The 24,661-nt window shown below is 49.0% G+C and overlaps 1 protein-coding gene across 2 annotated transcripts in view; it reads left to right on the top strand.

The window, feature by feature from the left end:
• LOC142249405 (uncharacterized) overlaps positions 1 to 24,661 on the top strand; it is a 78,149-nt gene that overhangs the window by 17,311 nt on the left and 36,177 nt on the right. The window contains exons 6-8 of one of the 2 annotated variants that reach the window (XM_075321057.1): positions 21,836 to 21,947; positions 22,047 to 22,102; positions 22,370 to 22,426. In XM_075321057.1, coding sequence (XP_075177172.1) covers positions 21,836 to 21,947; positions 22,047 to 22,102; positions 22,370 to 22,426 — 225 coding nt within the window. The remainder of the gene's footprint in view (positions 1 to 21,835; positions 21,948 to 22,046; positions 22,103 to 22,369; positions 22,427 to 24,661) is intronic. The other variant, XM_075321058.1, reaches the window with a different exon arrangement.

Below are 24,661 nucleotides of genomic sequence, written 5' to 3'. Positions count from 1 at the left end.
AATAACCCTCTGCTGCGAGCATCAAAATATCCTAATGACCCTCTGCTGTGAGCGTCAGTTGAGGGTCATGCGACTGTGATGCGATCTTGCGATTATGTCACAGCTGTGGAGAAGAGGGGAGGGAGTACTTTCTCCCCATCTCCTCCGCTGCCTGTCTCTGTGTACATCGTACTGCAGTCGGATGACATGTCAGTGCAGTGCGATATTTCACACGCATCCATAGACTTGTATGCGGGTGCATGAGCCGAAACTCGCTGACAAACGCAGCTGTGACGCCCTGGGCAAGCCAGGGGTCACAGGTCACAACACCACCACACCCCACACTTCAGGTAGGCACATCAGCTAAACTACAAATCCTTGTTGCCTTCTTCCAGAGGCTGATGATCCACACCAGGGGGTGGGCCAGGTGGTTGGCTCCGCCCACCGAGGAGGTCACAGCTCTGGGGGAGGGAGGAAACCAGGCAGTCAGCCCATGCAGGGCAAGAGTGAGGAGTTAAGTGAAAGTGGAAGGAAGTAAAGGAGTAAAGGAGGCAAGCAAAAAGTGACAGAACAAGAAGGAGTGTGCTAAGCCTGAAGGGTCCAGCTTTGTGTAGGGCCAGATCAGCAAGGTCAGCGACGGCGGTGACCGTCTGGAGTGGGACCGTTCGGAAGTTCCTGGCAGGACCCCGTTGGCTGTGTGCCCGGTGGTCTGGAGCAGTGTTCCGAAGGACAGTCAGCACCAGGGCAGGGGCCTCTCGGACCCCGACAAGGCTAGGAGTCGCCCAATTTGCCGAATCCGTCAGTGAAGGGGACGTAGATCCCCCAACAACGAAGTCCCGATTGAAGGCAACAGCTCAACCATTACAGGGGAGACACCGCCACCGCCAGGGCACCAGTTTCCCCAGGGCCAGCGCCTGCGGGCAAAGTGTAGAGCTCCTCCGGCCCAGATTGAAGTCGGGGAGCGGGTAACCGGAGGGAATCCATCGCTACCACCAGTCAACAAAGGTGCAGGGAAGAGTGACATCACCGTCACCTAACGGAGTGCAGGTGCAGCCGTCTGTGGGACCGTCCTACCAGCCGTTTGGTTTACCGTACAAACTGTGTCCGTGTCTCAGGCTGAGTGAGTACCACAGTGCCGCAAGGCACCGCGCTGCCCCCGCGTCCCTGCGCCCACCGGGCCCTACACCCCTACACCCCCCAAACCATCACCGGGCCCCGGGATCACCAACCCCTACCCACGGAGGGGCAACACAACACCTGGCTGCTCCGCATCACCATCCCCGGGACCCCCGCATTGAGCAGCGGTGGTGAAATCACCACAACCGTGGGTGGCGTCACGAACTGTAACAATCCCCATCACCCCAACAACATCCCCTTTCACTCACGGGCGAGGAGTGCCGCTCGAGACAGCCCCCGGGATCCGGCCCATCGCTCGAGCCACCACTTAGCAGCAGCCGGACCCGAGCAGAAGGGGTGAGCGCAGCGCTGACACCCTCCTCCCCGCCCGCGACACAGCATGCTGCGATTAATTTCTCAGGCCGATATGGCATGAGAACTCAATCACAGATGGCCACTGCCCCATACTTTTGCACTAGAGTGCACTTGTTCATGCAAAACACAAGTGGAACCATACCCTCAGCCTGAGATCTGGTGAATGGTTACTTATGGTATCTGGAAAAACTTCTTACACCTACACTGAAGGCTAGGCACACAGACGCAGTATTCACCAAGCTTCGGACATCCTGAGATCTACTGTTGTAAGGGGTACTTCTCACATAGCGAGATCGCTAGCGAGATCGCTGCTGAGTCACGGTTTTCGTGACGCAGCAGTGACCTCATTAGCGATCTCGCTGTGTGTGACAATGAGCAGCGATCTGGCCCCTGCTGTGAGATCGCTGCTCGTTGCACACACTGCTGGTTCGTTTTTTTAATCTTTGCTCTCCCGCTGTTAAGCACACAGAGCTGTGTGTGGAACAACCAGAGCAGTATAAATGGACTTCATTAAGCTGTGTGTGACAGCGAGAGAGCAAAGATTTGAAGCGAGCAGGGAGCAGGAGCCGGCGTCTGAAAGCCTGCGGTAAGCTGTAACCAGGGTAAATATCGGGTAACCAGGGAATCCCCTTCCTTGGTTACCCGATATTTACTTTAGTTACCAGCCTACGCCGCTCTCACTGCCAGCGCCGGCTCCTGCTCCATGCACGCAGCCAGACTACACATCGGGTAAAATTAACCCGATGTGTACTCTGGCTACGATGCACGGAGCCGGCGTCTGGAAGCTGCAGACACTGGTAACCAACGTAAATATCGGGTAACAAGCGCTTGGTTACCCGATGTTTACGTTGGTTACCAGTGTCCGCAGCTTCCAGACGCCGGCTCCGTGCAAGCGCAGCATCACTTCCACGTCGCTGCTGGCTGGAGGCTGGGGGGCTGGTCAATGGATCGCTGGTGAGATCTGCCTTTTTGACGGCTCACCAGCTATCCATGTAGCGACGCAGCAGCGATCCTGACCAGGTCAGATCGCTGGTAGGATCGCTGCTGCGTCGCTAAAGTGTGAAGGTACCCTAACTTTGAAGGGTCTTAAGATCTACAGGGTACTGCATTGTGATTGGATTAGTAAACTGTATCAAGGGTGTTGCTAATCAGTGTCCCTATGTGCATTTTATTTTTTTAATTCAATTTAAAGTTGTAGAACATACAGGAGAAAACTATCATGATGCAATTTTAGGCAAAATACCATGATTACCAACAATTTTGTTGCCAATGTAGTGTAGTCATATTTAAGCCCTGACCCCAGACCTGCCAAGGAGCGACCTGAAACAGAGCATGACTACTCACTTGAAGGTATTTTTTAGAGGAAAAAAATGCAGATAAAAATGGTAATTATCTTTGCCACCACTAGGTGGTATATGAATTTATTATTACATTCATGAAAACCTTTAAAAAAAAATCACTACGTAGGGAGCTTCCCACTAATAGTTACAGAATGGTATGCTGTTATTCTATGAATAAGTGAAGGGAATCAGGGGACTTGGATCTTTTAGAGATGAGCAGATCCATCCACTGAAATAGATTTAGGAGATTTGCCTCACTGTAAAATCTTCTGGTGGCCTATAGCAACCAGAGTGCAGTTTTCAGCATTGAAGCTGCTGAGGTAAAGTGAAAGCTGAGCTCTGATTGGCTGCTCTGGAGAACTAGACCAGTCTGACTGGGAGGCAGGTTTCAGAACTGAGATTTGAGATCCTTCAGGACAGACATTTTCTGCTTTATATCTAGAGTCACCTATTAGATTATGATCAGTGTGAAGTGATTAATACTAAGGACTGTTTTTTGTTCACCTCTATGTTACAATAAAGTTGTCAAAATAAACAACTGTTAACACAAAACTAACAAAAAAGAAGTGTTGACATTTTTTTTTAAACCCTGAAGATGTTAACTTCAGGGTAAAACTGAAAATGTTACTGTGGCGCCCCTGACCTGGTCAGGCACCACTGAGTACTGCACCCATGCTGGGGACAGTACAATACAGGTAATCCAGAAGGCTGACAGGGGTGTGGAACACAGGCGCATAGTGATCAGGTCTCACACATGTACCCATGAGAGGACCCCTGGGGATCCCAGGAGGGGGCAAGCCTTCACCTTCACTGGAATAGTGGAGGGGGTAGAGCCTCCATCTCCTCTCAAGGGGTGTGGTAAGAGAATCTGGTTGCTAGGTGGCGTAGGCAAGAACAGGAGAGGAGGAGCAGTGAGCCAGTTCAGTGTAGAGTCCAGGGAGCTCAAGTGAGGAGCAGATCCCTGGAGCTGTGCAATCTGACAGCGTCCGTGCAGTGGCTACAGACGGGGGAGAACGGTCAACTAGGAGTGCTGCCTGAAAGCCAGCTTCAGCTAGAGAGTGCACGGAGTGGGAAGTAAGGAGACTGCTAGAGAGCACCAGGCCCAACCGGGCGGCAGATCCCGAAGCGAGGATAGATTCACCTTTCCCTGCTAAACCTGCCGGTGTGGGGCTCTTAAAGCCCACACCACAACACTACAAAAGCCGCAGCCACGTAACCGCAGTGAGGGCCCATAGGTCATAGGAGGCAAGAGGCTGGAGTGGCCTGGTCCGGGGAACAAGCACACGGCAAACAACAAGGGGAGAGAGGCTGCAGCATCTTCCCTGGGTGACCCCCATAGGGACTCAAAGTCGGGGTCACCCCAAACCACCAAGGGCTAAGGAAGGCGAGTCAGTAGTCACCCTCATAAAGTCAGCCTGAAGGATACCTGGTTCCCATCTGGTTCATCTCAGCTACGCCCGGGTTACTCACCCTGCCATCAAATGTGAGTAAAAACCCTAAAAGACATCCTGCCTGTGTGGTCATTCTGCGACTTGTGGTACTACGCACCTACACAGGGCCCTGGGGCTTGCCTCACTCTCAGGAGGCTACTACATCTAACTGCACACACCATCAGCCCCAGGCGACCCTCAATCTGCAGTGGCGGTCCCTACTGGCCGCAATACTGAGAGTGGCGTCACGATCAAAACAGAAGATTTCCTACCAGTGACGGAGATCCAGCAACGTGGAGTCCCTGAAGGTAACGCACCGACACCGACACAACACCGGCGGGGCTTCACATCTGGCGTCACGAACAGGATAAGGACTAGACCTGTTCAGACAGGTGACCATGTGCCTGGGCGGTCCGCTTGAAAAATTGGAAGCGCCGCCATATTGCCACCATGAAAAGCGCGCTGAAAAACAACAGCAGCCCGCGCTGGAAGAAGTTACCGCCCACGAAGAGGTGTGGCTACCCAGAGATCCCCTGCAGAGTTCTGACCTTGCCAGCTATGAGAGTGGAAGCGTCGAGAAACGGCGGAACAGAAAGGGAGCCACAAGCCTGCTGCTGGGAGAGGAGCTGCTGAAAGAGGCAGAGCAGAAACTGGACAGCTTGTTACAGGAGGCAGCGAAGAGTCCACTGCTGGGAGATCGTGCAGAAGACGGCGCAGAAGAAATGGCGTCTGACCGCAGGAACCCAGAACCAGGCTCCGCTGCCTGGTGGTATCGGGAGCTGGCCCAGTTCTGTGACCGACTGGAGACCCGGGTCATGGAGCAGATCAGGGAAGAACGCACGGAGCTCCTGGAGATGGCTGCGGCGGTACGGACCTACGAGGGGGGAGCCGCGCGACGCCTGCCAGACCGAGCGGCGACGACGCAGACCCCGATGCTGCTACCGGTGGGTGAGTCCAGAGATGCCCCGGCCAGCGCAAGTGCCCCGACCCCTGCTGCCACGCCCGCGGTCCCAGAAGAGGCGCCCGGCGACGCTGGACCAGGCCGCAGCCACGCTTGAAGCGGCCCGCCAAATCCAGGCTGCTGCAGCCATGCCCCGCCTGTCCCGCAGGGCTCCGACCACCACGGCAGTGCTCATCCGTGCTGCAGGTGTGACGCTGACCCAGGCTGCCACCCTGCTGAACCCGGTCCGCCAAGACCCCAACGCAGCAGCGACGCTAGTCCGCGCCGCAAGTGATATGCTGAACCAGGCCGCAGCCCCGCCGGGTGCGGCCCGCCAAGCTCCGATCGATGCAGCGACGTCCAGCCCAGCCTGCACAGAGCCCCCTGCAACAGCGACACTGATCCAGGCCGCCGCCATGCCAGGCGCGGCCCGCCAAGACCAGGCCGCCGCCATGCCGGGCGCGGCCCGCCAAGACCAGGCCGCCGCCATGCCAGGCGCGGCCCGCCAAGACCAGGCCGCCGCCATGCCAGGCGCGGCCCGCCAAGACCAGGCCGCCGCCATGCCGGGCGCGGCCCGCCAAGACCAGGCCGCCGCCATGCCAGGCGCGGCCCGCCAAGACCAGGCCGCCGCCATGCCAGGCGCGGCCCGCCAAGACCAGGCCGCCGCCATGCCGGGCGCGGCCCGCCAAGACCAGGCCGCCGCCATACAGGGCGCGGCCCGCCAAGAAGAGAAGACTACCTTATCATTTTCCCCGGCCTGCAAGGCCAGAGCAGACACCGCTCCCCGGTCCACAGAGGTCCCTGATAGGCAGCCCACGGTGGGTGAAGACCCTGCATATTGGCAGATGAAGGCTGACCTGGAGGCCAAATTTCCACAATGGTTGGTGAGCCAATACATACCCCCTCCGCATACCCCAAAGAGTCTCCTGCTAACTCCTGCAGCAGCTACACCAAGGAGTCCCTCACCTGGGCCGGCTGAAGAGCATCCATCCCCGGCACTGCCACAGCTGGAGTGCCAGGAAGAACTAAGGGGGAGAGGAGGCCAGGGAGCAGAAGGGTTGACTCCGACTCCAGTGCCACCCGCGGAAGATGTGTATTCGGAGCCAGAAATGCTGCCATACTCCCGCTGGGATGAGGAAGACCCGACACCGTCTGTTGACGAAGATCAGCCCCAAGACCTCACCTGGGAGTTTGTGAGCTGCCCTCTACAGAACCCAGCCCGCAAGACACGGCGCCACAGAACACAGTATGCTCCAGCCCCACAGTCTCCAGAGCAGAAGGAAGTCACCGCCAGAGACCTACAGGAGAAACGGTCCCTGAGAAGGGCCAAAAGCCAGGCTAGAGGACCCCTGTGTTATGGCGTAGTGGAAGACTTTAATCTGAGAAGCGGCTATGGATTTATTGTAGCACCTGGCATCAAAAAGGGAATATTTGTTAACAGGAGAGATGTCAGCGCACACCTGCCTAGAGGACACCCTGGCAGAAATCTGAAAATGGGAGATTCGGTACAGTTTACCATGCACCAAGGTGAAAGGGGATTGTACGCACTTGATGTAGCCTTACGTACCAGCAAACCCTACAGCCATCCCATGCCACAAGAAAGACAAGAAAGACAAGAAAGACAAGAAAGACAAGAAAGACAAGAAAGACAAGAAAGACAAGAAAGACAAGACAGAGATAAAGAAACAGATACAGAAAAGGAATCAGATGCAGACCAAGAAAGGAAAGACACAGAACCTACAGATGAGGCAACCACAGATGAAGAAAGAGACAAAGAGCAAGAAAGTCACAGGTGCCAGTGCCCAACGTGCCCTCGCCCTAGTGAAAAAGAGGAGTAAAGTAAAGTACAGAAAAGAAGTACAGAAGTTAAAGTTTTGAAAGTTTTGTTTGCAACGTTCACGTTTAAGAAATGCGCCCACAAAAACTATTGTGAGAAACAAACTTAAGGCTATGAACTTGCTATAGCCACAAACTCTCGCAGTGTAAATAGTTACACCAGTGGCACCCCCACCAGGGCCAGCCTGTTTAGGGGCTTGGCTCGTCTGCAACCAGGGGGGGCCCGTCCGTAGAAAAGGGCCTTGGCTCACCTGCGACCAGAGAGCACACCTGTTTATGGGGCCTTGGCTCACCACCACAAAGAGGGTACCTGGTCAGCACCAACTGTGGAGGCCGCCTCTGAATCCTGCCAGAAGAGGCTGACGGCGCGGATCCACCAGGCCAGGTATACCCTGAAACCACCAGCCCATGAAAGCCGCCTCTACATCCTGCCAGAAGTGGCTGAAGTCGCGGCCAACGGGAGAGGAAGATTGGAGGAAAGGTCTGGGGAAACGGATGGCCCAGACCTGGTTACCAAAAAAGAAACCGGTGACCTGCCTCCTGAGAGGGTTTTGGGTGGGTTAACGGACTTGTGGGTGGAGGGTGGTGATGTACGATGACTGGTGATCTTAAAATGTTTTACCATGTTTTAATGTTTTATGCATTTTAAAATGTTGTCTTGCAGCCCGAGGACGTGCTGGTGATAACTAAGGGGGAATGTGGCGCCCCTGACCTGGTCAGGCACCACTGAGTACTGCACCCATGCTGGGGACAGTACAATACAGGTAATCCAGAAGGCTGACAGGGGTGTGGAACACAGGCGCATAGTGATCAGGTCTCACACATGTACCCATGAGAGGACCCCTGGGGATCCCAGGAGGGGGCAAGCCTTCACCTTCACTGGAATAGTGGAGGGGGTAGAGCCTCCATCTCCTCTCAAGGGGTGTGGTAAGAGAATCTGGTTGCTAGGTGGCGTAGGCAAGAACAGGAGAGGAGGAGCAGTGAGCCAGTTCAGTGTAGAGTCCAGGGAGCTCAAGTGAGGAGCAGATCCCTGGAGCTGTGCAATCTGACAGCGTCCGCGCAGTGGCTACAGACGGGGGAGAACGGTCAACTAGGAGTGCTGCCTGAAAGCCAGCTTCAGCTAGAGAGTGCACGGAGTGGGAAGTAAGGAGACTGCTAGAGAGCACCAGGCCCAACCGGGCGGCAGATCCCGAAGCGAGGATAGATTCACCTTTCCCTGCTAAACCTGCCGGTGTGGGGCTCTTAAAGCCCACACCACAACACTACAAAAGCCGCAGCCACGTAACCGCAGTGAGGGCCCATAGGTCATAGGAGGCAAGAGGCTGGAGTGGCCTGGTCCGGGGAACAAGCACACGGCAAACAACAAGGGGAGAGAGGCTGCAGCATCTTCCCTGGGTGACCCCCATAGGGACTCAAAGTCGGGGTCACCCCAAACCACCAAGGGCTAAGGAAGGCGAGTCAGTAGTCACCCTCATAAAGTCAGCCTGAAGGATACCTGGTTCCCATCTGGTTCATCTCAGCTACGCCCGGGTTACTCACCCTGCCATCAAATGTGAGTAAAAACCCTAAAAGACATCCTGCCTGTGTGGTCATTCTGCGACTTGTGGTACTACGCACCTACACAGGGCCCTGGGGCTTGCCTCACTCTCAGGAGGCTACTACATCTAACTGCACACACCATCAGCCCCAGGTGACCCTCAATCTGCAGTGGCGGTCCCTACTGGCCGCAATACTGAGAGTGGCGTCACGATCAAAACAGAAGATTTCCTACCAGTGACGGAGATCCAGCAACGTGGAGTCCCTGAAGGTAACGCACCGACACCGACACAACACCGGCGGGGCTTCACATTACCATAGAAAGCATAACCAACAACATAGAAGCTGCGAGTATTTTGCATATATTATTATGCACCCCTATAGTCCTTCAGATAGTATAAGGGTATGTGCACACGATTAGGACTAGCTGCATCCTGGACATGGCGGGTCCAGACCTGCGGGGCCGCGAGTCTCCTCTGCAGGAGACCATAGCTGCTCGTGCCCACGATTCGGGCTTGGGCAGTTGCGGTCTCTCGCTGCGTTTACCCTGAGGAGAACGCTTGCAACTCCGTAGCAAAGAATTAACATGCTGATGCTCGGGAAGCCGCACCACAAGTCAGTTTTCGCTGCAGAAAAAACAAGCATAATGGGCATGGAATTTCTAGAAATCCCATCCAGTGTGCTTGTACTATACAACGAGAGAGAGGGGAGCCAGCACGATCTGAAATTGGCATGCATAATATAAAAAGTGAAAATTCACAGATTTATTCCAACTGTACTACAATAAAAAAAAAAAAAAAAATGAGATTTTTAGCAAATAATTGATCAATTTTTTGAGCCACCCCTGCCAACGTCACGGCAAATCTCAATAGGGGGGTCCTACTCTACATTCTGTATTTCATGTGCCATGCGGCCTCCTAGATAAAGTTAAAAGCAGAACCATAATAGAGCACACATACCTGTAACCTGTATATAACCGCTTCTATGTTGCAAAAAAGGCACTTGTGGATAGAGACCAGCCCAGGTCCCAGCATGTGGAGCAAGCTCTACACACACCAGGACTATATCAGAACTGACCCTCCCAGTGCCAAACAGCAACCATTGATAAAGGCGGACCAGATCCAAGATGGTGCTTAATTAGCATTGCCTGTGGAAAGGGATGAGGTAACTGAATCTGAACAGCTACCAACAGGAGGAATACATAGCAAACCAAAATCAGGCGTGCATGGCATGGTGGTGACCGGCCACCAGAATTTGTAGCATAACTACGACCAAACAGAGAGAGAGGGGAGCCAGCACGATCTGAAATTGGCATGCATAATATAAAAAGTGAAAATTCACAGATTTATTCCAACTGTACTACAATAAAAAAAAAAAAAATGAGATTTTTAGCAAATAATTGATCAATTTTTTGAGCCACCCCTGCCAACGTCACGGCAAATCTCAATAGGGGGGTCCTACTCTACATTCTGTATTTCATGTGCCATGCGGCCTCCTAGATAAAGTTAAAAGCAGAACCATAATAGAGCACACATACCTGTAACCTGTATATAACCGCTTCTATGTTGCAAAAAAGGCACTTGTGGATAGAGACCAGCCCAGGTCCCAGCATGTGGAGCAAGCTCTACACACACCAGGACTATATCAGAACTGACCCTCCCAGTGCCAAACAGCAACCATTGATAAAGGCGGACCAGATCCAAGATGGTGCTTAATTAGCATTGCCTGTGGAAAGGGGTGAGGTAACTGAATCTGAACAGCTACCAACAGGAGGAATACATAGCAAACCAAAATCAGGCGTGCATGGCATGGTGGTGACCGGCCACCAGAATTTGTAGCATAACTACGACCAAACAGAGAGAGAGGGGAGCCAGCACGATCTGAAATTGGCATGCATAATATAAAAAGTGAAAATTCACAGATTTATTCCAACTGTACTACAATAAAAAAAAAAATGAGATTTTTAGCAAATAATTGATCAATTTTTTGAGCCACCCCTGCCAACGTCACGGCAAATCTCAATAGGGGGGTCCTACTCTACATTCTGTATTTCATGTGCCATGCGGCCTCCTAGATAAAGTTAAAAGCAGAACCATAATAGAGCACACATACCTGTAACCTGTATATAACCGCTTCTATGTTGCAAAAAAGGCACTTGTGGATAGAGACCAGCCCAGGTCCCAGCATGTGGAGCAAGCTCTACACACACCAGGACTATATCAGAACTGACCCTCCCAGTGCCAAACAGCAACCATTGATAAAGGCGGACCAGATCCAAGATGGTGCTTAATTAGCATTGCCTGTGGAAAGGGGTGAGGTAACTGAATCTGAACAGCTACCAACAGGAGGAATACATAGCAAACCAAAATCAGGCGTGCATGGCATGGTGGTGACCGGCCACCAGAATTTGTAGCATAACTACGACCAAACAGAGAGAGAGGGGAGCCAGCACGATCTGAAATTGGCATGCATAATATAAAAAGTGAAAATTCACAGATTTATTCCAACTGTACTACAATAAAAAAAAAAAAAATGAGATTTTTAGCAAATAATTGATCAATTTTTTGAGCCACCCCTGCCAACGTCACGGCAAATCTCAATAGGGGGGTCCTACTCTACATTCTGTATTTCATGTGCCATGCGGCCTCCTAGATAAAGTTAAAAGCAGAACCATAATAGAGCACACATACCTGTAACCTGTATATAACCGCTTCTATGTTGCAAAAAAGGCACTTGTGGATAGAGACCAGCCCAGGTCCCAGCATGTGGAGCAAGCTCTACACACACCAGGACTATATCAGAACTGACCCTCCCAGTGCCAAACAGCAACCATTGATAAAGGCGGACCAGATCCAAGATGGTGCTTAATTAGCATTGCCTGTGGAAAGGGGTGAGGTAACTGAATCTGAACAGCTACCAACAGGAGGAATACATAGCAAACCAAAATCAGGCGTGCATGGCATGGTGGTGACCGGCCACCAGAATTTGTAGCATAACTACGACCAAACAGAGTTTGCTGTTTGACACTGGGAGGATCAGTTCTGATATAGTCCTGGTATGTGTAGGGCTTGCTCCACATGCTGGGACCTGGGCTGGTCTCTATCCACAAGTGCCTTTTTTGCAACATGGAAGCGGCTATATACAGGTTGCAGGTATGTGTGCTCCATTATGGTTCTGCTTTTAACTTTATCTAGGAGGCCGCATGGCACATGAAATACAGAATGTAGAGTAGGACCCCCCTATTGAGATTTGCCGTGACGTTGGCAGGGGTGGCTCAAAAAATTGATCAATTATTTGCTAAAAATCTCATTTTTTTATTATAGTACAGTTGGAATAAATTTGTGAATTTTCACTTTTTATATGATGCATGCCAATTTCAGATCGTGCTGGTTTCCTTTTTTTCTCTGTTTTGACCGTAGTTATGCTACAAATCTGGTGTCTGACCAACACCATACCATGCACGCCTGATTTTGGTTTGCACTATATTCCTCCTGTTGGTAGCTGTTCAGACTCAGTTACCTCACCCCTTTCCACAGGCAATGCTAATTAAGCACCATTCTTGGATCTGGTCCGCCTTTATCAATGGTTGCTGTTTGACACTGGGAGGATCAGTTCTGATATAGTCCTGGTATGTGTAGGGCTTGCTCCACATGCTGGGACCTGGGCTGGTCTCTATCTACAAGTGCCTTTTTTGCAACATGGAAGCGGCTATATACAGGTTGCAGGTATGTGTGCTCCATTATGGTTCTGCTTTTAACTTTATCTAGGAGGCCGCATGGCACATGAAATACAGAATGTAGAGTAGGACCCCCCTATTGAGATTTGCCGTGACGTTGGCAGGGGTGGCTCAAAAAATTGATCAATTATTTGCTAAAAATCTCATTTTTTTATTATAGTACAGTTGGAATAAATTTGTGAATTTTCACTTTTTATATGATGCATGCCAATTTCAGATCGTGCTGGTTTCCTTTTTTTCTCTGTTTTGACCGTAGTTATGCTACAAATCTGGTGTCTGACCAACACCATACCATGCACGCCTGATTTTGGTTTGCACTATATTCCTCCTGTTGGTAGCTGTTCAGACTCAGTTACCTCACCCCTTTCCACAGGCAATGCTAATTAAGCACCATTCTTGGATCTGGTCCGCCTTTATCAATGGTTGCTGTTTGACACTGGGAGGATCAGTTCTGATATAGTCCTGGTATGTGTAGGGCTTGCTCCACATGCTGGGACCTGGGCTGGTCTCTATCCACAAGTGCCTTTTTTGCAACATGGAAGCGGCTATATACAGGTTGCAGGTATGTGTGCTCCATTATGGTTCTGCTTTTAACTTTATCTAGGAGGCCGCATGGCACATGAAATACAGAATGTAGAGTAGGACCCCCCTATTGAGATTTGCCGTGACGTTGGCAGAGGTGGCTCAAAAAATTGATCAATTATTTGCTAAAAATCTCATTTTTTTATTATAGTACAGTTGGAATAAATTTGTGAATTTTCACTTTTTATATGATGCATGCCAATTTCAGATCGTGCTGGTTTCCTTTTTTTCTCTGTTTTGACCGTAGTTATGCTACAAATCTGGTGTCTGACCAACACCATACCATGCACGCCTGATTTTGGTTTGCACTATATTCCTCCTGTTGGTAGCTGTTCAGACTCAGTTACCTCACCCCTTTCCACAGGCAATGCTAATTAAGCACCATTCTTGGATCTGGTCCGCCTTTATCAATGGTTGCTGTTTGACACTGGGAGGATCAGTTCTGATATAGTCCTGGTATGTGTAGGGCTTGCTCCACATGCTGGGACCTGGGCTGGTCTCTATCCACAAGTGCCTTTTTTGCAACATGGAAGCGGCTATATACAGGTTGCAGGTATGTGTGCTCCATTATGGTTCTGCTTTTAACTTTATCTAGGAGGCCGCATGGCATATGAAATACAGAATGTAGAGTAGGACCCCCCTATTGAGATTTGCCGTGACGTTGGCAGGGGTGGCTCAAAAAATTGATCAATTATTTGCTAAAAATCTCATTTTTTTATTATAGTACAGTTGGAATAAATTTGTGAATTTTCACTTTTTATATGAAGCATGCCAATTTCAGATCGTGCTGGTTTCCTTTTTTTCTTTGTACTATACAACGCAACGTTTTAGACGCAACAAAGACACGTTGTATCCAAAACGCTGTGCACACTTGATCGTGGGCACGCAGCCTAAGGCATACTCCATAGTCATCCATATGGAATTATGGCTATTGTCCACCAGTGTATTCACTGATTATAAAATAAATACTCACCTCTCCTCTTTCCCCCGCTGGTCCGGTCACTGCAGGGTTGTGATCTGACGTTCTGCACATCTCGGTGCAGCGAATGCACTGAAGTAACATCATGGCACCCGCTATGCAGAGACATCAGATTTCATAGGCCGAGGGAGAATGATGAAGAAGAGAGCGGATCGTCCCTCTTTCATCATTGCTGTAAGCTGTATCGGCATTTGTGATACTGATACAGTTGAAAGTGCAATGCCAGGTGGGGTGGTCCTGGCAATGATGCTGGCACCAGGCCCCCAGGATTCAGGGGCTTTATAGTGGCCGCATGGTCTGCCCCATTTGACCGTGTACCACTGCCAGCAAAATCAAATAATTTGCAATGAAATTCACCCAGATTGAAAAAAAACATGCCCAGTGCCATTTCACATGTTGCTGAAGATTAAATTAGCCACAGAGTGGCTCAAGACATCAAGGCTTCTCACATAACAGTGCAGCCAATCAGGAGGGACTAGCTATAATTGATGAGGACATGGAAAGCAGCGATAATTTTAGGATTTTACAACCTAGAAGGTTAGAGCACACAGCTCATTAAGATTCATATAAGGGTACTTTCACACTTGCGTTTTTTTTTTCTTCCGTCACAATCCGCCCTTTTGGAAAACAGCGGAGTCCGTTAACAGATTCCGCTGTTTCCCATAGACTTGTATGGATGACGGATTGTCCCAAAAGTACCTGCGTTGCTTCTGCTGGCCGACGCTGCGTTGCTTCCGCCAGGCTGAAGGAACGCAGCATGTAACTTTTTTTGAGCAGCGGAATCCTTAGGATTTCACTGCGCATGCTCTCTCTGGCTCCCTGCACCCGTAACCAGGGTACACATCGGGTAACCAAGCAAAGTGCTTTGCCTAGTTACCCGATATTTACCCTGGCTACGTGTGCAAGGAGCCAGTGCTAAGCGGTGTACGCTGGTAACCAAGGTAAATATCGGGTAACCAAGCAAAGTGCTTTGCTTAGTTACCCGATATTTACCCTGGCTACGTGTGCAGGGAGCCCGACACTTCCCCGCTTGACTCCGCCCCCTCCCGCACTCCACTCCGCATGTACACACGCGTACACACACGCAGGCGTACACACACACACACACGCGCGTGTGTACACGCGCGCACACACACTCACCTGTCCTCAGTGCCATGGCTCCGCTCGGCACCCCGCACTCCGCCCCCGCACACATTCTCGGCGGCCGAATGATCAGCTGATCACCCGGCGACCTGCTGCTGTGAGCGATCAGCTGATCACCCAGCAACCGGCTGCTGTGAGCGATCAGCTGATCGTTCACAATAGTCTGCCGCCGGTAAAACTGTAAAAAAATTTTTTAAAAAAAGCTAATTCCGTTGTTTTGTCCGATCCGTTGCATCCGTTGTGCCACTATATGCAACACGTCCGTTCCATCCATCACACAACGCAATGCAACGGATGCCGTTCAACGCAAATGTGAAACTAGCCTAAGCAGGGGCTGACCATTTGGCAAACAGTATGATGGCCCCCACATGGTATGATGATCCCCACACAGTGTGATGGCTCGACAGTCCCTAAAAAAGTATCATGGCTTCTATACAATATAATGCTTCCCACAAAATAATGCTCCCAAAGCCCCTACTCAATATGATAGCCCTAACAGACCCTCACTCAGCATGATAGCCCTTACAGCCTCTCACTTGGTTTTATAGTCTCCACAGCTACTCTGTATGATGGCCTCTACAGCCCCTCACTTGGTATGATGGCCTCCACAGCCCCTCACTTAGTATGATGGCCTCCACAGCCCCTCAGTATGATGGCCTCCACAGCCCCTCACTTAGTATGATGGCCTCCACAGCCCCTCACTTAGTGTGATGGCCTCCACAGCTCCTCACTTAGTATGATGGCTCCCATAGCTACTCACTCAGCATGATTGCTTCCACAGTCCTTCGCTCAGTATAAAGGCCTTCACAGCCCCTCACTCGGCATGATAATTCCCACAGCCCTTCTCTTAGTTTTTAAAAAAAGAAAAAAACACCTCTCCAAATTTTTCATGGTGTTGTTTCTCTGGCTGACAGGTACATGCTTAATGACTCAACTGATGTGATGATGTCTTCGCAGTGGGTGTTAGAGAAGGCCATTAAGCAGAAATCTGCATGCAATGTTCACTGCTAGTGGAGGTGAAAAAGATTGAATACAATCAAGGGAACCTGGCCACGGGCTCCTCAGACTTTGGGTGCTAGACCTCAGGCTTCATTATACTCTGCACCTTTACAAAGTGATGATTATGAGACTCAAATACCTGAGGTGCACAGGTATTTTTCTTTGATGTCAGGTCAGGTACAGGAGGTGTGTGACAACATAGAGCCTGACGATGAAATTGTAGATTCCTCTTGGTGTGAACCCAAAGGCACGCAGCTGAGTAGCTCAGCACTGTCAGCAGCTGAGGAGGAGGAGGAAGATAAGAAGGTTACGTTGGCGATTCCTGCACAAACACCGAGTGATGCAAGCATGAGAACCACAGCATACTCAGCCACAACTATGGCTGTGGCCAGCAGCGGTCACGGGTCTGCAGTTCGCAGGAAGGGTTGCCTAGCCTGGCCTTTTAATGAGACCATAAAAGAAGACCCAACTTTCGTCATCTGCCAATGTTGTAAACAATGAATCAGTAGAGGCAAAAATGTAAATAATACTACATGCATGAACCAGCACATGCGCAACCAACATGCATTACTGTGGGAATTTTACTGCCCCCCTGGAAATGGAGGGGCAGTTGATGAAAACTGTTCTGCTGCCTTCCTGAAATGTTTCTAAATATCAAGACTCTAAGACGAGTCTCCAAGTTGTGCCTTGCCTGTACTGGCAGGTGTGTGGGAGCAAGAGGCTTAATCCTGTCACTCATGCACCTCTTGATTTTTCAAATTGAAATGCCAAGCAACATCCTGTGTGTTGCATGGACCATACTTCACTGCTGTACAAAGACATTATGAGATTATGGGGAAATGGAGGGGGAGGCAATTGATGCCATGGTCCTGCTGTCTGCCTTAAATGCTTTTAAATTTTAAAACTCCAAGCTGTGTCTTGTGTGTACTGGCATGGTTGTGGGAGCAAGAGGCTAAATCCTGTCACTCATCCCACTTTTTATTTTTAAAATTGAAATGCCAGGCCAAATCCTGTGTGTTGCATGGACCATACCTCACTGCTGTGGAAAGACACTTTGGGGCAATTGGGAGGGGCAATTGATGCCACTGTCCTGCTATCTTCCTGAAATGTTTTTAAATCTCAAGACTCCAAGATGGGTCTCCAAGTTGAGTCTTGCCTATACTGGCAGAGGTGTGGGAGCGAGAGGCTAAATCCTGTCACTCATCCCTTTTTATTTTTAAAAATGCAATGCCAGGCCACATCCTGTGTGTTGCATGGACCATACCTCCCTGATGTACAAAGACATTGTGGGGAAATGGGGGGGGGCAATTGATGCCACTGTCCTGCTGTCTGCCTAACATTTTTTTAAATATCAAAACTTCAAGATGGGTCTCCATGCTGTCTCTTGTGTGTTCTAGCAGAGGTGTGGGAGCAAGAGGCTAAATCCTGTCACTCATCCCTTTTTATTTTTAAAATTGCAATGCCAGACCACATCCTGTGTGTAAGTCAATGAAATAAATCAATGCTGAAATTAATATGCATTGAAGAATGCAGTTACACAGCTTTATAGTTGTGGCCTACTATCCAGGCTGAGTTTAATCAATGGCTGTCTCCTCTAAACCTGGTGCCAGGGAAGGCCATGTACAATCATGGGGCAAATCTGGTAGCGGCACTACGCTTGGTCAAACATCACACATGTGCCTAACATAGCTCACGTCCTCAACCTGGTTGTACAGAAATTTCTAGGCCAGCCTGGATGCACTTTTGTGGAAGGCACGGTTGCTGTGTTCTCACTTTCAAAAATGTTAATGCTGGGATACATTCTGTGTGTTTGTATTGACCATACCTCCCTTCTGTGCAAAGACACTATGGGGAAATAGGAAGGGGGGCAATTGATGCCAATGTCCTGCTGTCTGCCTGAAATGTTATTAAATATCAAGACTCCAAGATGGGTCTCTAAGTTGTGTCTTGTGTGTACTGGCAGGGCTGTGGGAGCAAGAGGTCTGATCATGTTATTTATGTAATGCCAGGCCACATCCTGTGTGTTGCAGGGACCATACCTCCTTGCTGTGCAAAGACATTATGTGGAAATGGGGGGGGGGGGGGAAATTGATGCCATGGTCCTGCTATCTGTCTGGAATGTTTTTAACTATCAAGACTCCAAGATGGGTCTCCAAGCTGTGTACTGGTCTCCAAGTTGTGTCTTGTTTATACTGGCAGTGGTGTGAGAGCACCAGTGGTCTCTCTTCCACCTTAATATTTCTTATGTCAATAGTCTAAGAAGCTTATGGCTATGCCAAAATGGTGGGGCTGCACTATAAAACGTATCTTTGCTGTTTTGGAAGCTTTTTGAACCCCCCCCCCCGCCCCCTCCCCGTTTTCTCTGGTTTAGGTTTGGCCTCCCATTGAATCCAATGGGGTTTGAAAAGGTTCGGTTCAGCGACCATAGCGTTTGTTCAGTAAGGCTCGGTGAAAGGAACTTTCAAAGGTTCGCTCTTCTCTAGTCAACTTCCCATAGACCCACAACAAAACAGACATTCAGGTCCCATAAAGGGAAACACGGCTTTAAGTAGATAAAGCAATTAATTAACCACATTTAAAAAATGAAGAGATAAGAAAAGAGGAGGCAAAACCCAAGGGGCCCCTATAAAAGGAAAAGTAAAGAAGGGGGAAAGGAAAAAAAGAAAAGGAGCATGAGGGAAAGGGAAATGGGGTGCCTCTCCCTCTCAAGTATTTCCAAGAACCTCCTGAAACTCTGGGGAGTCCAGGAACATGATCCAATATACCCACGCTCGAACAAACTTGTCAGTAGAACAATCACCTTCCCTAGTGAGGTCTTCCACTCTTTGTAGACTGGCGGTCTCCCTCAGGCAGTCAGCCAGGAAGAGACATTCTATTAACTTCCACAATCTTGGAATGATCATTCGAGCAGCAGTTAAACAGAATCGCAACAAGTCACTCTTCTGTGACTTAATAGGTCCCAGGAGAATGGAGAGGAGGGCCAATTGAGGAGATTTGTCCACCTGGTTCCCACTCATTTAGGTTCCCACTCATTTATTGGTACACTGAAAATATAGAATCCCAAAAGGGCTGTATTTTAGTGCAACTCCACCATATATGTAGAATAGACCCTCTTCAGTAGCACAGCGACAACACCTGTCCGAGACGAGAGGAAAACAGCATATAAAGTGGCTGGACAGTGATACCATCAGGTGAGTATTTTGTCATTTTTCTCCTGTGCTGCAAAAGCCATTGACAGTTTCTGACCACAAAAATGACCGTTTCCACTTGTCCTCCGAGATGTCAACCCCGATCTCCTCCCTCCGCCTCATAGTGAATTTAAGACTTTCTGCACTATCCCTCTGGTTCAGATATTGATATAAAAAAGACATAGAGTGCGTCGGCGATGAGTTGAGTAAAAACACACTTTCAAATTGAGTAAGAGGGCAATGAGGTCCTTCTCTCTACCCCAAGCAGAGAGGAAAGATTTTAACTGTGAGTATTTCAACCAGGATACATCATTTCTTAAACTCATGAATACATAATAAGGTAGAATTATCAAAGAGAAAAGTCGGGCACTGCAGCCTAAGTTGCCAGTACTCACAGTTCTGGAGCAATCAGCTGTTTTTTGGATGTCATATGTTCCTGGGCTGATGGTGCCTGACCGAGTGGTGCTCAGCGAGCAGCATAGCAATGTTCCAGTAATCCAGAAAAAGAAGGCGGCAGCTCACAGGGTAAGTGGCCAAAAAACTTTATTCAGCTATCGCAGACAAGCTCAGGAACAGTGGGGGGAGGACAGAGTGCAGGGACGGGGAGCGGACGACAGCCTGTTTCGCGCTGTGAGTAGCGCTTTGACAAGTCCTCCTTGTCAAAGCGCTACTCATAGCGCGAAACAGGCTGTCGTCTGCTCCCCGTCCCTGCACTCCGTCCTCCCCCCACTGTTCCTGAGCTTGTCTGCGATAGAAGAATAAAGTTTTTTGGCCACTTACCCTGTGAGCTGCTGCCTTCTTTTTCTAGACTACTGGAACATAATAAGGTAGCAACATATCAGTGTGAAGATCCTGATGAAGCTAGAAGAATTGGGTGATACAATGCCTGCTGTTTTCACCATAAATATCGGTGCAATTTTTTTTTGTACATCTCACAGCAGCAGTCCTTTCAGCAAAGACTTTGGTGTATGTATCCGTTACTGGCCCCTTACATGCATGTTATTAATAGTGGTTTTATTTCTTGCTCACTGCTTTTTTATCTTATCCAATAAAGATTGTACTAGTTTTGCCCATTTAATTCCAGTTCTCCAGTGTATTTATCAATTACGGGAATGTAGCAGGGGCCCACCTAGGGTGAAGAACTCTAGCCAGCGGTCTCCCACATTTATCTGCAAATTCACAGAGAAATCTATTAAACCAAGTCTTTTGGTGTACATATTGCTGATTGACAAGGGATTTAAGTTCTCTCGTTTTCATGAGGTCCCCAAGGATAGGAGCTGAAAGCGAGTTCTTATGGGCACACTCGAGGTCTGATCTTTTTCACTAAAGAAAAAATCCTTTGTTCTCGCTTTCTATTGAACCTGGACCCATGTTTGATCAAAATCCACCTCAACACACATTTGAGCTCCTCCCACTGTGTTGGGAGAGCCATGAGGTCAGTAAAGTGTATACCCAAGAACCCAGATATAGTACTCCGTATTTCCATGGTACACATCTGGTCCCTCAAAAGATTGTCATTGAGTTGCCATGTCCAGGGCTTCACAAACCCATCCTGGATGGTAAAACACATGGAAGCATGATCCGACCAAGAGATATTCCCTATGAAGGCTGTATCTGCCAGGTCAGAACATGTCGACTGAGTAGGAACAGGTCAATGCACCTGTAGGAGGAATAAGAAGAATAGTAACAATCCATGGGGTGACGTGTTCTCCACACATCCTCGAGACCCTGGATAGACCATTTTCCTGTATTTATTTTCTTAAGTGAGTGTGGGTGTTATGTTAAGACTTAAGGCTGCTTTACATGCTGCGATCTCGCTAGCGAGATCGCTAGCGTGCATACCTGCCCCCATTGTTTGTGCGTCACAGGCAAATCACTGCCCATGGCGCACAAAATCACTCGGACCCGTCACACTAATTACCTGCCTAGCGACGTTGCTATGACCGGCGAACCGCCTCCTTTCTAAGTGGGCGGTTCGTTCGGCGTCACAGCAACGTCACTAAGCGGCCAGCCAATCGAAGCGGAGGGGTGGAGATGAGCGGGACGAACATCCCGCCCACCTCCTTCCTTCCTCATTGCCGGCGGACGCAGGTAAGGTGAGGTTCCTCGTTCCTGTGGTGTCACACATATCGAAGTGTGCTGCCGCAGGAATGACGAACAACATCGTACCTGCAGCAGCAACGTTTTTTGAGAATAGGGGATTATGTCAACGATTAATGATTTTGCACGATTTTGCGACCATTTTCGATCGCACGTAGGTGTCACACGCAACGACAGCACTAAAGCGGCCGGATGGGCGTCACGAATTCCGTGACCCCAACGAGATCGCTTGAGCGATGTCGCAGCATGTAAAGCGGCCTTTAGACAGATATGGGGGCTTCCTACTGTAGAATGCATTAATTATTAGTATTATTTATTAAAATTGGTAATAGCAAAATCTGGCACATATACAAAGCTAAAGGCTAAAAACAACATCAGGTTATATTAATGTTTACATTTAATGCAGGATGTAAAATGTTGGCAAATGTTAAATGCTGTCATAACTAGTTTTATAAACTTGATTGATCTAGTTCTAACATCAAGGTTGCCTTTGTCTAGGACAGTTTCCAATGTGCGCAATGCCATATAGAGTGTTTAGGGATGCCATCAATTTTAGGGCTATAAAAGAAGGACATTGACTGGTGCTATCCATGCCTTGAGCTCCACTATCTGCAGAATGAAGATCATCGTATTCCTAGTCCTGGCTGGTCTCAGCCTCGCTGCTCCCGGTATGTAGATTGTGACATTCTGTTAAATCATAAATTATTCCTATTCATTGTGAGATAACTTGTTGAGCTTTTTTTTTTTTTTTTGCTCTATTTGTAAAGGAATTACTGATACAAATCCTGATACGAGGTTGAAGTACATGTCAAATGAACTAAAGGTAAGATTCTTGAAGGGAAAAATTTCACTAATCTCACACTGAAATTCTAAACCATATCTACAATCATTAATATTAAGTTGTTTTCATTCAGGCATAATTAATTTCTGTAAAATAGAAGCTATACTGTGTACAATATTATTAGTGGTGACTATTATTTTATCCCAGTGGTTGAGTGCTCCTATTATTTCACATATTTTTACATATGGTCTTATTTTATCAACATTATCATTCCTACATTGCTCAAATTAATTGTCTATTCTCAATTAGAAATCTCCAGATTTCATGCGGAAATTAGGAATAATTACTTGTAACTATGAAAGCGAAGTAAGTATATGTTATTGTCAGTCTTTAATAAGATAAAAACATACCGATATAACTTGTACTTTGAAAATGTGAGAATCAATTAGTAACAAACTCTGTTCTAATATTCTGACCTTACAAAGCTTTTTTAAATCACAAGAACATTACACTCTCCAGAATCAAGAATATCTGAACCCCCAAAATGTGTTATTAGTTAGAAAACAGATTCAGCATTGCAGATATGGTTATACAGAAAAGTCAAGATGCCGTTCTACACTTTTCTTCTAATACACACATGATAGTTTACATTCTATCTCCTATTCTGTAGACGAGTTAGAAGAGAAAGTATGAAGGAAAAACGATGCAGATATTGATGTTCCATATTATTTTGTTACACATTCATTTAATCTGGTATTTCCCCAAAAATGGAAATTGCCTTTTGTAACTTTTCAGAAAATTATGGACATATCATAGACAGATGTCGTAAGCTTTGGTCCGTATGCTGAAATTTCCTTCAATAGTGAAACAAATATGCATAATTGCTCAGCCCAAGGATGTCTTTCCTTATTTGAAGACTCACACTTAAGGGTACTTTACATGCTGCGACATCGCTAGCGATCTCGTTAGAGATGTGAAATTCTAGATCGCAAGTGTGATCTTTCGAGATCGCACATAGGTAATTTTACGCATTTTACGCACTTGCGATCTAGAATTTCACATCGCTAACGAGATCGCTAGCGATGTCGCAGCATGTAAAGTACCCTTTAGGCCTCTTTTCCAGTAGCGTTTTATAAATCACAGCGATACTCGGCTCAAAATGTGAGTCGATTATCCTGCGTGTGATCTGCGTGTGATCTGCATACTGTGTGTGTTTTTTTTTCCTCACATAGCGTCCGTATGACATGTGAGCGTCATGCGGGTGCTATGTGAGTTTTTAGGCACGCAGCGTAGGACTGGCTACGGGAGAAATCTCCTGTAAAACCAGTCCTGGCCGCGGTTACCTGCACTGATCTCCAGAGCTGTAACCTGAGCTCCAGAGATCTGCCTGATCTGTTTGCAGCTGTGCTGACCTGAACAGCAATCGCCGGGGAATCAATCACTCGGCGCTCGCTGTTCAGGCTGCAGTCTGGAGCTCAGGTGACAGCTCCGGGGTTCAGTGCATGTAACCGTGGCCAGGACTGGTTTTACTGGAGATTCCTCCGGTAGCCAGTCTGACGCGGTATGCAAGTGTCAGGATCCGTGTGACATGCGCACTGTTACGAACCGGCGCCGCCATAGCCGCAAGCAGCCTGCTGCGGTTCCTGTTGCGCCCAGGCGCCGGCTGCCATTCTTGGCCGTGCCTCGGGTCGTCCAGTTGGCTGTTCCTTCCACCACGTCTAAGTGTGGAGAGGCGGCTAGTGCGCATGCGTGCGCCGATTTACCCCAGCCAGAGTTTAAGCCCGGTGTTTTGCCTAGTGAGCATGCTCAGCCTGTTTGTGTTATGTCTGAGACTAAGTCCTCAGTTCAGGCTACTGAGCATGCTCAAACTGATAGTCTGCTTTCTAAGCCTGTGACTCAGGCTACTGAGCATGCTCAGGCACTTAGAGCATCAGAGGCTAGGTCCGGTAAGGACCTCACTGAGCATGTCCGTGAGGTGGCAGGTCCTGATAGGGCAGAGGGTGTCAGGTGTCCTGATGACGTGGCAACTCCGGACTGGCTCGCAGAGGCCCGCCCCTATGATCTGGCACCTCAGTATTGGTCGTCAGACGATGACTGGTGAAGTGTTTGGGGCGTGGCTGCCATGAGGTCATCAATGATGTGGCGGTTCCGGATAGGTCGCATGTGACGTCACTGATGACATGGCACTCTGCTATTGGACCTTGGTGGTTCCACCCTGGGTTTGAGGCGGACCCAGGTTATAAAAGGGTCTGGAGACAACATGGAGGGGCGCAGTCTTCACTTTTGCTCAGTCAGAGCACACCTCCATGTTAGAGCCTCATTGCGGCATAAGCCTATGTTGGGAAGCGGTAGGTAGGGTTAGGCGAACGGTGCCTGTCACGCCAAGATTCGTGGCTCGGCACATCAGGGTCAGGCGCCGTGCTTCCCTCCTGCCGTTCCAGTCTTGCTATAGCAGCCCAGTGGCGTTAACTGGGCTGCAGCTGCTGTGCTTCCTGTCCGATTTTGCCCCCTACGCACACGGACAACGCACCTGCTGCGCCACCTGTCCGATTGTGCCTCCTACGCACACGGACAACGCACCTGCTGCGCCACCTGTCCGAT

Source organism: Anomaloglossus baeobatrachus, chromosome 8 (genome assembly GCF_048569485.1).
Source record: "Anomaloglossus baeobatrachus isolate aAnoBae1 chromosome 8, aAnoBae1.hap1, whole genome shotgun sequence".
Classification (NCBI taxonomy): Eukaryota; Metazoa; Chordata; class Amphibia; order Anura; family Aromobatidae; genus Anomaloglossus; species Anomaloglossus baeobatrachus.
The sequence above is the reverse complement of the archived record's forward strand: the minus strand, read 5'-3'. Positions and strand labels throughout refer to the sequence as shown.